This window comes from Hippichthys cyanospilos, chromosome 6, assembly GCF_059441005.1.
Source record: "Hippichthys cyanospilos isolate Australia breed blue-spotted pipefish chromosome 6, RoL_Hcya_1.0, whole genome shotgun sequence".
In the NCBI taxonomy this organism is placed as follows: Eukaryota; Metazoa; Chordata; class Actinopteri; order Syngnathiformes; family Syngnathidae; genus Hippichthys; species Hippichthys cyanospilos.
The window spans coordinates 2,722,794-2,735,835 of NC_142374.1; the positions used below are offsets into that span (position 1 = coordinate 2,722,794).

General features: G+C 38.6%; 2 protein-coding genes across 2 annotated transcripts in view; one reads left to right on the forward strand and one right to left on the reverse strand.

Moving 5' to 3' along the window:
* Positions 1 to 10,673, forward strand: arpin (actin related protein 2/3 complex inhibitor). Its single transcript, XM_088416680.1, has 6 exons — positions 1 to 174; positions 630 to 705; positions 2,589 to 2,721; positions 2,959 to 3,165; positions 6,139 to 6,302; positions 7,600 to 10,673. The coding sequence occupies exons 1-6, from the start codon at positions 83 to 85 to the stop codon at positions 7,606 to 7,608; spliced, it is 681 nt and encodes a 226-aa protein (XP_088272806.1). The 5' UTR covers positions 1 to 82; the 3' UTR covers positions 7,609 to 10,673.
* Positions 10,327 to 13,042, reverse strand: part of anpeplb (alanyl aminopeptidase, membrane like b) — a 24,932-nt gene continuing 22,216 nt past the window's right edge. The window contains exon 20 of the mRNA XM_088416679.1: positions 10,327 to 11,123. Within this exon, the coding sequence (XP_088272805.1) occupies positions 10,932 to 11,123 (192 nt within the window). The 3' untranslated portion in view covers positions 10,327 to 10,931. The remainder of the gene's footprint in view (positions 11,124 to 13,042) is intronic.

Consider the following 13,042-nt stretch of genomic DNA (forward strand, 5'->3'; position numbering starts at 1 on the left):
TCATGTGGGCGGAACCGGAAATATCAGTTCCATGAAAATTACTGACGGATTTTTTGGGGAATACTGCTGAGTATTGTGGAAAATGAGCCGGATCTATCACAACACATCTTTAAAAAACAAACCAGTACACAATGAGAACTATAACAGTGTATGGTCACCCGACTCACATGAAAGGTAAGTGGAAAACGTGTATAAATTGAGACATATCCAGATACGCTACCTTACATTGTCATATTTGTCAACGTATTTTGACGAGAGTTATTGTTTTCCTCTGGCTTTACGGCGGTCTTCCCGTACTTGAAACGGTTCAGTCAAAGAAAAAACGTTCGGGTCTTTTTTAAGGAGCACAATTCAGTTAGTGTGCATTTCGGGAAGAGCTTTTTTTGATCTTGTTTTGTCATTGTGTACATGGCTTGTTGGGGGCATGGCATGCGTGCATATGAATAGTATCTGTAGTTTGTGATAATGCGCCGTCATCATAAGGTCTTTTACAAACACAGCATATTTTAGCTGCAAAGGTGGGTTCTAAGGAAATTGTATTACATACGTTTTTGCTGTTGTATTTTAATTGCTACATTGTCACAATTCACACAAAATACTGTTTACATTGTTTTGTTGTTGTTTTGCAGTGGTCCTGGAGTGATTCTTGAAGGAATACTTGTTGATTTTTCAAGACATGCACTGACTGATGTCAGTAATCAGAGGGTACTGTACGGAGACTTACTAATCACGATAACAATAAATGGAAAGTTCAATTCATCAGTCGACTATAAAATGTTTATGTATTCAAGGCTAATGGTTAAAAGAGTATGAGAAAATTACGCTCCAACACACAGCCATCAAATCAATAATTCTTGACATAGCAAATTGGGTTCAAGAAGGATGCGTCTGTTTTGAATAATGGAATTGATCTCAATGTCCTTCACAAACTGAAGTATACAGATTCCTGCCAAACTTAAAATACGTATTACACATTGAATGATCCCAATCTAAACAGTTTAACGGTTTCTTGGTTCAGATCTTACATCCTGGGAAGGACGCATAGTGTCTCTTATGGCGACGCAATCTCTGAGTCTTTCTCCGTCTCATGTGGTGTCCCGCAGGGGTCAGTACTTGGCCCCTTACTGTTCAACATCTACATGATTCCTCTCGGCGATATTATACGTAAACATGCTATTAGTTTTCATTGCTATGCTGATGATACCCAACTCTATATGCCCTTAGAAATAACAGATCCGTGCAAGTGCAGTAAACTGGAGGCTTGCCTCGCCGAGATTAAACAATGGATGTCTTCCAATTTTCTGCTTCTCAACCCTAATAAAACTGAGATGTTATTTATTGGCCCTGCTCATCATCAGCACCTGCTTAAGAATACCACGCTGAACCTAGAAAACTGTATTATTTCCCAAAGTAGTTCTGCAAAAAATCTCGGCGTGATATTTGACTCAACTCTCTCCTTTCGAACACATATTAATAACATGACAAGAACGGCGTTTTTTCACCTCCGCAATATAGCTAAAATTCGCCCTATTCTTTCTCTTAGCGATGCAGAAACATTAATTCATGCATTTGTTACGTCGCGCCTAGACTATTGCAACATTTTGTTTTCTGGCCTTCCCATGTCTCACATTAAAAGCCTGCAGTGTGTACAGAATGCAGCGGCGAGACTATTGACAAGGACGAGAAAGTTTGATCATATTACTCCGATTCTAGCTGACCTGCATTGGCTTCCAATACACGTGAGATGTGATTTTAAGGTGTTGTTAATTACTTATAAAATTTTACACGGTTTAGCTCCTTCCTATCTCGTCGACTTAGTATCACCTTATGTTCCGTCCCGACAACTTCGATCACAAAATGCCGGTTTGCTATCGACCCCACGGGCTAAAAAGAAGTCTGCGGGATCAAGGGCATTTTCCATTCGCGCGCCAGTACTATGGAATGCCCTACCTATGGAAGTTCGCGCAGCCACCTCGGTAGAAATCTTTAAATCCCGACTAAAAACACATCTATACTCAAAAGCATTTAGTTAAATTAGCCTGTCTGCAGCCTTCTTCTTTTTTCCTGCCCCCCTCTTCCGGCCGGGAGAGGGGGCTAGCTAGATGGTGAGGGTTGACTTGACCGCCTCCATTGGGTCCTGCGCTGGTCGACCATCACGGGTTAGGAGTCTAGCCGTCTGCGGTCCACCTGGCTGGAATGCGGGATGGTTCCTGCCCAATGGCTTTGCCTGCTGTCAAGACATCACTGCACTATATAGCACAATATGTTTTCTGTAATTTATATTGTTTCTGTGTTCGGTACATGCAGCATCCACTTCAACCTGTGGGCCTGGAAGGGGGCTCCTCCCACCTGTGGTCCCTTCTGGAGGTTTCTGATTTTCCCCAAATTGGGGTTTTTGAGTTTTTCCTTCCCCTTCTGGGAGCTTTGACAGGGGATGCTGTTGTGTACCTTACATTGAAAAGATGTCTCTGTATGACCTCTTTTCATTCTGTGAAGCCCTTTGAGACTTCGGTGATTTAGGGCTATATAAATAAAATTTGATTGATTGATTGAACGGAAAATGGTACATATTTTTTTCCATTTGGCAGGTTCGTTACTATGTGTTGTACATCAAACCTAGACGCATCCATCGAAGGAAGTATGACCCAAGTGGGAAGGAGATTGAACCAAACTTCAGTGACACCAGAAAGATTAACACAGGCTTCCTCATGTCCTCCTACAGTAAGTAAAGTTCAATTGAAACTTACTTACAATATTTAATCAGTCTGACAACTTGAAAAATATGTGTGTGTGTGTGTGGGGGGGGGGTTTTAGTGGGCCACAAATTCTATGCAGTGTTCTTGAAAACTATTTCACTATGGGAAGTGAGCAAGCACCGAAACTACACCTAATTAAAAAAAAGAAAAAAGGGTAAATTTCCCCTAATGTGTGCATCTGTTTCCTTATGTTACCATGTAGAGGTGGAAGCTAAAGGGGAGTCGGACCTCCTGTCAGAGGAGCATCTGTCAGCGCTGATACGTAAAGCCGAGCTGGTGAAGATAACTGACAAGCACAGACCTGATGGAACGTGGGCCTTCTGGTACCCTGAATGCAAGATGGACAAAACAGAGCTGGAAACTGAAACACTAATTCGACTGAAGACCAAGGGAAACAGCCCTTTTATATGTGAGTCTCTACTGTAATGATGGTACAGTTCTTTTATCGATACAAGCAAAAAATACAACTTCATATGACACATTTTAATGTTTAAGAATACAGTCTAGAGACAGTTGCCCAGATCTATAAATTGACTTTTACAAACCATTGCAAAGATACTATTTGGTCTTAGGTAGGAGACCAGTGCCTAAAATAATCAGGTAATTACTAAAAAAAATAAAAAAATAAATGGCTATTGACAATTATGTAAAGGGTACCCTAACCCTGCCCAAAAATCAATACACATAAGAATCGTGATTCTCATTTACTACAATTTAAATTGATTTAAAATCAATATGCTTCCTGTCGGCTGTGCCATGATGTCAGCGCACAGCCCGTTCTGGAATGGCGGCAGGACGCACGAAAACGAGGATGGAAATTCAACCGCCCTGTCATTGAAAGCAGTCTTGCTTTTTTTTACAAAGTTGTGTGATGCACAAAAGCCACACGGCTGTGTGATTAAATGCAATGTTTACACTCCGCCATTAAGGAATGGAGGGTCATGCGTCCAGTGATTTTGTAAGCATTAAAATAGGCTGTTCTCTATCACGGGTCTCAATCAAGTTGAAGCTGTAATGAATATTTCTGACAACGACAGGAATAGCGTTCAGTCATGTCTTCCTCCGCTTTCCCTCACACTTGACTGTCCTAGCTCTCTTGTGGGTGCATGTGAATTAAATGAGTAAACCAGGCACAAATATTCATACGGAAAAGAAAGCAAACAGTCCGTAATCAACACAGCACAAAACTTCAGCATTTCCACAAAAAATTACATAACACAAAACAAGATAAAATACAAAACAATGTATGTAAACTCCAAATTAGACACACGTTACTTACATATGTACAGGTAAGTGGATGACAATACTGTCTACACTAAATAATATGTTACAACTGTGACTGATAATACTGTACTCCCGATCAGTGTTCCCTCAAAGCTGCGCGCGTGCGCAATTGCGCACTGCTCTTATGTTCTCAGCGCACAAGAAAAGCTATGCTGCGCATAAAACAAAATGCAATATAAACATATTAAGTCATATCTAATATTACTCATCTTATCTGATTAATTGGACCAATAATATCGTTTTCTGTAACATTTTGTATCGTGACAGCGAGTGACAAGTGTCCAGCCAATGATATGATAAATTTCACTTGCATTATTCATCTAATCAAACGCATGGACAGAAACGTTCCCTGCATATACACCCAGTGCAAGTTAGCTCGCAAACATTGCAGAATTAAGAGATGCACATTCTAACCTCTTTTCTTTGCGAAACGAACGAGCAGCGACACATCCACTCATCCAGCGAAAGTAAAAAAGAAGTGCGCTTCGTTTATTGCCATGGGGACAAGTGCTATATACTGTACATCACACTGTCATGTCTAAAACATTTATTGCTCAAGATAAAAAAAAAATATTAATGACAAACGTGTTGAAAACAAACAAAAATAGATTTGTTAAGCAACATTGTGCGGGTTGAGACTTCTGGCTGCCTGGTTTACTTGTATGCTTGCCCAGGTTCAAATACAATAAATACAATTTAAAAAAGAATCTACAGCTCTATCTTTGATTCAACAAAATATTAATGTGATTCCATAGTAGTTCCAAAGCTCTTTAAACAAAAATACTTTAAATAAAAGGTAAACATTACGGTAAAGAAACCGTGTTCTCTAATCTGTGATCAATCTCAACTGCCCCTGTGATGCTGGCCTAAGGCTCCTAAAGGGCCAGTAATACGCACCTTTCCCTCTGCCTTAAAGGGGCAGTAACATAAATGTCCATTGGGCAGTGAGCCAAAACAACTCACAAACAAATAAATAACTTTCTAGCTCTTGGCCATTACAAAAAATGAAATTTAAAGTAACTCTGTCAAGTGAAATGCTGTGAATTGGCTCCTACAAACATGACAGTCACAGATGCATCGTTCTCCCTTATTGGTCCTGGACAACGCTTTTCACCTCAGCTATCCCTTCATAAACGACGGGATAAGTACCCAAAAGCACATTACTCTGAGCTCCCCTTTTTCCTTGCTCATGAATGAAAAAATGTGAATTATGTGATATTGCTCACTTTTGGAGCATCAGATATGTGCACGTTGACTCACTGTGTGCATGTCAGAAGTTGCTCACCGTGGTCCAAAGCCTGCTCAGGGAGTTTGTGTGAATGCTCAGGCGCTTTGAAAATTAGAGGGAACATTGCTCCCGATATGCTCAGAGATGAACGAACTGGCACATGTGTCATGCTTTCAACATACAATTTAGCTGCTCACTTGAAAAGGTTTATTTTCATATCTTGTTTGTCATAAATGTACTGAAAAATATGAATATTTTTCATTCGGGCATCAGTTTTTCACGTAATATTTTGGTACTACAATATCTCCTGAAATGACATTTGTTCTATTTTTCTTTATTTAGTTTCATCTTATTTTGTACTAAAAACCTATCAGTTTATAGCTAGCTTAAAAAAATAGCAAAATAGCCATTGTCCACAAGCTATTTTTGTAGAAAAAGACATGTTTCTTACAAATCAAAACTTAATAAATATAAAAAGCTAAAGGAAAAAAAAAACATTTTGAGTGTATACAGTAACACTGGCTAGGCGTTCACTGACCGGTCACAATGTGGGAAATCTGAAACACTTAACTTTACGCACAACAAACTATTAACTTACAGCTATGAACACAAGAAAATATGAAGGATTTAGGTCGATGAGATTTATTCTGTTTTGCTGTAGTTTTTACATTGTTGCCAGTTGAGAGTTGGCGTGTCTTATACACAGTAACATAGAAAATACCAGAATCATGCGCCTTATATTTGGGGAATTACGGTATTTTTTTTAGAATTAGTGTGGCAGTGGTAGAGGAGTCATTGTCATTTTGCAATATGTGTAGCCTGATTTTAGTTCATTCATATTTTGAACATGTAATTTCCTGCTGTTTATAGTCTCCTTAGCTAAAGTAGACGGTGGCACAGTGTCCAAATGTAACTTTGCCGGAGATGAGAAAACTGGAGCTTCATGGACAGACAAGATTATGGCCAACAAAGCTGGAGCAGATAACACTCAAAACACTGGAGGTGAAGGCGAGGGATTGCAGGATGATGAATGGGTAAGGGTGTCATATAAAATTCAATGTAATTTATGCAAATGTAACTTCATTAACAATTTATGTGAGGGTCCATTTTTAGAACAAAATCATCTGTTTTTAAATGCTCATTCTCAAATGAGGACCAGGCATATTCAGTCACTCACTCTAATGTGTTTAGATACAAATTAATCTTTCTAATACTCTGACCTCTTGTAACCCTTTTACATTGTCTCTATAACGGTTGTAAATCAAATGGGACCAAAACAGAGAAAGCTTGTAGAGTAAGAAGTGACTAGAGATCAACCAATGTTTTCAATGTTTTTCAGTGCTGTTATGATACTGATTATCAGAAGTCAAGGAGGCTAATAACGGATATTTGAAGCTGATATTCACTACAAGGAATGTTTATTGCAGCAACATTGCTCAGGGTCTCTCGAACAACTCAGAACTTTAACTTTGTTAAAATAGTAATTAAAATAATGTTATTATAAAAATAGTATGAATAGAAACACAGACATGCATGCTCAGTTCAATCCATGGCATACAGCATAGCAGACTCAAACTTCCCGACATCAAGGATTCACCTCCAGATGAAACGTCATTTGCATGGTTAGCATATTAGCCAAGACTACCAACTAATGTAACTCGACGTGACGTATACGAGCATACACTTATATTACAATGTACAGCAAGCACTTGCCTCAAACATCATTAAGGAATTAAACTCACCCATTGGCATATGTACATAAACACGCTGGAAAACGGATGGTACATAACTTGCGGTTTATTGAACAAACAGTCTTGAGTTTCGTCACGAGAAAAAGAAAAACGACTGCATGTGGCATAAGCCTGGAGTTGCGTTCACTGACCACTCACAGTGTGAAAAATCTGAAATAGGCTAATTTTAAGTATTACATTAAATGGCAGAAATTACAAATAGTTAAACGATTTGGGCCTTCTAACAGCCATATATGGATTCAAATACTAATTGGCTGTAGCTCTTGCTTGTCTAACCAATCAGCAGTCATAAAACGACAGACTTTATCGGCATAAGATTTAAAAAAAGGCAGATGCCAATATGCATCAATATAGCAGATATAGACCCCAATAATCGGTGTATCGCTAGAGGTGACAAAACAAAACTTAATATAAATAACAATAGAAAAAACAACAGATCTTTTTAGAGGTGACATCACAAAATTTAAAAAGGGTGTCAAATGCAGCCTATTTCATGGTTGGAAAAATAAATATCAGACATATTGGGAATGTCATTAAACCTATTAATAATAAAAAGCTCACTATTTTGTTTCTCTTTTAGGATGACTAAAGCCATCATCAGCTTTGAATTCTTTGCACATCTCCAGATTGTTTGATGTTGTGGATCTGATTTCCTCCCACAAAACCTGGACCTTCTTGTTAATGTGGTGTGAACTGTTTCTTCACACCTACAAAGTGAGCCGGGTTTGCTCTCTGACTAAAACCAACATCTATTTTTTCTGTTTTTGATTTGGTCACCTACACGAATCTCTGATGTTTTACTTGCGCTGCCCTTTTTATGCATATTTGCATTAGTCATGCTGCATTAGAAAGAAGGCTCAAATTCCACAAAGCGACACAAGACTGAATTCCTTTCAACAGCGGTTGAATGAATGTATTATGCAACAGTAATAATAACAGTAATATGACCAAAAAAGGTACTCATTTTGCCTATAGCAGGGCTGTCAAACTAATTTTGATCATGGACCACATTGTAGTTACAGTGAACCCTCGCTACTTCGCCATTCCAATATCGCATATTCACCACATCACAGATTTTTTTTTCCATTACGCGGATTCACCACATCACTGATTTTGTTTTTATTACGCAGATTCACGACTTCAAGGATTTTTTTTTCATTACATATTGAACTTTTGCAATGGCTCCCAAGCGTGCATCGGGCAGGGTAGCTTCCAGACACCTGTGATGGCTTATACTGAGCCTAAGCGGTGTCAAAAAATGATGACAATTGCTGAGAAGGTGATACTTCTCAAAGGGAGAACTTAGGCGGCCGTGGCCTGCCATTTGGGAGTGAACGAATCCACTGTTCGCTACATTATGAACGAGGCAAACATTAGAAGATGGCTACCATCACCTTTGGCAATTCAGCGAAGCCGGTTGTTTACGGCTTGTAATAAAACGATCGTCCGAATGGAAGCTGCTTTAGCAATCTGGATTGCCGACTGCCGATGGAAGAAGCCCTTTCTTTTGAAGTCTCGCGCAGCTGCAGTCATATTAGTCGCGGCCCGGACGTTGAATTAAAGTCTAATGTGTACATTATCAAAGATGATTACAATGTAGAGTTTACACTTGAAATACCATTTCATTATAAAAAAAATCTAGGGAAGAGGTTTCCAGTGATCTGGTGAACGTCGTCTTTGCTCCTCTGTTTCTGCCTCCTGCCTGTGTGTTGACAACAACAGCGCTGTGCACTTCATGAGTTATACGGCGCATGCCTGTAGAGTTTTAATCTACTCTCGCCCCACAGGCACAATCGTGTCAGTCATGAAGCGCACCCACAGCAAAAGGCATATACACACACACACACACACACACATTGTCGGGGCAGAGATATAACAGTAAGTAACAAGACATTCGCCAGACCGTTGGAAATGTCTGACCTAGATTTCTAGCAGCGAGGCGGCAGCTGGACGGCGGCTTTTATTTTTATTGTTTTTTTCCTCGTAACTCACATAAACTGTACTTACATTTAAACCTAACTGTGGTCCGACAGTTACACTGCAATTGAAACACAACACAGTAATATAAGTGTTTCACCATGTGATACAGCATAGCTCACAGGTGTCACTAGCTGCAGCTCGTCGGGGGAAGCTACCCTGCCCGATGGTCAACCACCCAAAACAAAACGATTCCCCCCACTATGCAGACGTGACATCATATGTGTAACCACTAAAGTCAGGGGTAGACTTATAATCACGGTTTTTGTCAAATTCACCCAGTCAGTGCCTCTCAGTTATGTTTTGCCAAGTCCCCCCTAGAAAAGAGAAAACTTTTTGTGCCCCCCCACCCCCACTCCCTCAGTTGACTTGCTGACTATAATTTTATGCTTTACGTTTATGCGAGTTACAGCTTAGTCTAAAACAGAAAAAATAACAAAGTGCCTGAAATAAAATGAAAAAAAAAAAGAAAATTCTTATTCTATTGTAACTACATGTCACATGACAAAAACAAAGCCTTTGTGGTTTTAAGTATATCATACATCATGTCACTTCAATTCATATATGATGTCACTGTTTTCACCATGTGATACATCATAGCTCACAGGTGTCGAACTCCAGTTCTCAAGGGCTGGTTGTCCTGCATGTTTTATGGTTTTCTCTTCAACATACCTGATTCAAATGATTAGCTCATTCGTCAGCTCTGCGGGAGCTTGAAAATAATTCTAATCATTTGAATTGGGCGTGTATGACAGAGAAGGTTAGAAAACATGCAGAACACCGGCCTTCAAAGGCTGGAGTTCGACACCTTTGTATAGTTGATCAGGGCTCAGGTAATGTTCAAAGCAAATGGCAAAACAGCTGGCCCCTGAAATTTTGATACAATTTGCAGGTTTTTACACTTCATACAAATCTAATCTGAGTGCAATAGTCACAACGGTCATTCAAAACGATATTCATAATGACAAAAAAGCCATACCATCAAAACATTCAAAGCTATTGCTTTAAATATAAGGACACAAGGTTTTGTGAGTGAGGCAGTCCTTTTTTATGTTTGTTTTTTTTAATTGAAGGACTGTTTTTTAAACCTGTTTAAACTTCTGTTTTAATCTACACAGACCAAAAAAAAAAATTTAAATATTTTTATCACTCGTTTTTTTTGTCTATATTATGTTCATTTCTGAATTATTTCTGTAGAAAGAAGGGTGTAGAATAATGGACATATTGTACTCATTTTTTTCTTTTATTTTTCTATAATTAATATATCTACAAATGCAAACATACATAATTGTAAACACACTTTAAACATAAATGTTACCAGTTCCTGCCCTTAGAGGTCCAAAATAACCTCTATAGCTTTTTTTCTAGTAAAATATTGCAATAATGTAAACAATAAACATAAATTGTAATAACTACCATCATTCTTGGCATTTCTTTGTCATTCTGAACTTATGGGATGTTTTAAGAGATGATAAATGGAACAAATGAGAAAATAAATCAAGTGATCTTTGTTGTAATGTACAGCATAATAATGACAAAAAACACTAAGAAATCAGGCCTAATCACAACTGTATATAAATACCACTGAGATCCCAATATTTTCTAATGGACTAACTTTCAGCGTTGTACACAAATTATTCAGTCATATGATTTCAATAAAAATCTTGGCATCTGAAACATGTTATCTGCAGTTAATATTTTGTTCTGTGACTATGCTAAATGTAGAAGCTGGACATGGATATAGGCAGCATTCATTTTTTTCCACTTGAATTGGATGAATGTATTATAAATAAATATAACGAGACTTGCCTCTTAGCAGGAATGGACTGTTTAATTTTGTACTGTAATCAGCATTCCGCTTACATTCTCTGTCTAGCTCAGGAATTGGATTTTAGAAAAGTGCGTCAGTCAGTTTTTTCATCCGTTTTGTTGGATTTATATAATTGCTCTATTCTGGATTGGACCAAACAAATGCAAGATGTCGTTATCAGTTCTGCTGAGAAGCCACTCCAGTACGGTATCCTTGTTCTCACTGACCCACTGGATGTTGACTTTGATTTGCTCAATCGCCTGGTCCGCAGCCCCAGAAGCTGAGCCAAGATCATGATTTGTGGCAAAATTCTCCAACTGCAGAAGGTCAGAGGTACATTTTTTAAAATATATAAATGTTACACATTTTCAGTCATCAGCTAATATTTGTGCAAAGGCCTAAACCAAACAATTAAGGAATAGAAATTGAAAGCATCAATGTAGAATTGAAAAAAAATAAAAAGAAAGTAACCAGCCAACATTCAATAGAAACTCAGAGGTGGGCAACTTTGTTTTTTGCTTGTCCGACATTTGTCAGAGCCCCGCCCCCTTTCCGTCATGGTTGGTCCACTTTTTTCAAGCCAGACGAAATTGTAATCGTCAGTCCATCTGTGTATTTTTACCCAACCTTCTGCCACCGCTAGAGGGCGACATTTGACCTTTTTTTCTGGTCTGTCATTTGCTAGGTGCTGGTCTACTTCTGTCTGCGCTCATACTTTTTTTTCCTGTTTTAATACAGTGGACTCCCGTGTTACAACGTCCCTGATTTGCGTTATTTTCATGTTGCGACCTGGAATACTGAGTTTTTTCATCCCCCTCTATGACATTTTCCCAGATTTGTGACAAAAACAACAGTCATGACCCCAGGGGGTTGGCTGTATTTGTGTTGTTTTGCCTCCATCTGCTGGCGTTTTTAAGTAATTGCACTTATTTACTATTGCCGTCTTAACTGCTCCCATGCAACGTGTGACTACAATGCTGGTCTACTATTGGTAGGCGTCTCCTCACGGAGACGGTGGTCTGCTATTGGTCGGCCTCACTCATTTCAAAATGGAGGAATAGTAAAGTTCCGTCCTATCACGAGTGGTTACAAACGCAAAATAGTGCATTTCACTGCTTAATTCAAAGTTGAAAGGGGAAGCCATGGGTCCCAAGATTGCTCGTGATTTTAAAGAGAGAAGTAAGAAGATGATTTATATGGAAACAATGCTAACCCTTATCAGGGAATATGGGCATAACAATGAGCATTCAAAGGTAAATAAATCCTTTCTATAGTTTTTTTAATTATGATGTTTTCTGAATATATACATGTATATTATATATACGTAGAACTTACTATACTATTTTGGTACCAATTTTAAATATGTATGTACAATATGGATGTTTTTACCTGGGGTTCTAAACGCATTAGCTATTTAACATAGGTTTGGATTGCCCGTCATACGACAAATTCACTTTACGACCCCAACCACGGAACAGATTGATGTCATAACACGGGGGCCCACTGTACTTACATTTAAATCTAACTGTGGTTCTACAGTTACACTGCAATAGAAACACAACACACTCATATAAGTGTAACACCATAAAAATGCCAGCTATGGGCTTTAAAACTAGACTTCAACTACAGAAGACAGTTTCGATAACATTTGTCCAAATTTCATCATTCACAAACACGACAAATAAAGTATTACTGAGGTTGAATTTACTAAAAAAAAAAAAAGTCTTTAATTAGGGAATTAAAAAACTTCTATCTTGCATTTCCCGGCCAAGAGCCAATCAGAGGAAAAATGCAAATTTGTTCTGCATTTATAGTTTACTTGAAAGAGTGACTGCCTTGCAGTCGAAACGCATCCCAGAATGCTCTTATCAGCAAGAAAGCTGAAACCAGGGCTGAGAAAGGAAGCAACTACAAATAAATCTCCAGTAAAGTCTGCTGTGTTATAGCTTGGAATGACAGGTGAATTGAACCAACCCAGTTTATTCACTCAACTGAACATATTTCTCCACTGCTTGGTGATACTGTAAAGTGACTATTGTCACGTTGACTGCAGGCTGAGTGCATTTTTTGCTGTAGAAATAGAAATACTGGTTAAGTACCTACGTGCATTGTTGGTGACATCATAAATCAGCGTGGTTGTTCATAAGTTTGTCACTCCATCCAGATAAAAAAAAACAAGGAACTCAAAGGAACAACTGGTGTATAGAACCCAAGATGGGAATGACAGTTTCATTTG

Bases quoted from the DNA above. Each gene is read 5' to 3' on its own strand.
- arpin (XM_088416680.1), top strand. From the start codon at position 83: ATGAGCCGGATCTATCACAACACATCTTTAAAAAACAAACCAGTACAC. The intron at 175-629 runs GTAAGTGGAAAA...GTTGTTTTGCAG, and splicing joins TCACCCGACTCACATGAAAG to TGGTCCTGGAGTGATTCTTG. The intron at 3,166-6,138 runs GTGAGTCTCTAC...TGCTGTTTATAG, and splicing joins GGGAAACAGCCCTTTTATAT to TCTCCTTAGCTAAAGTAGAC.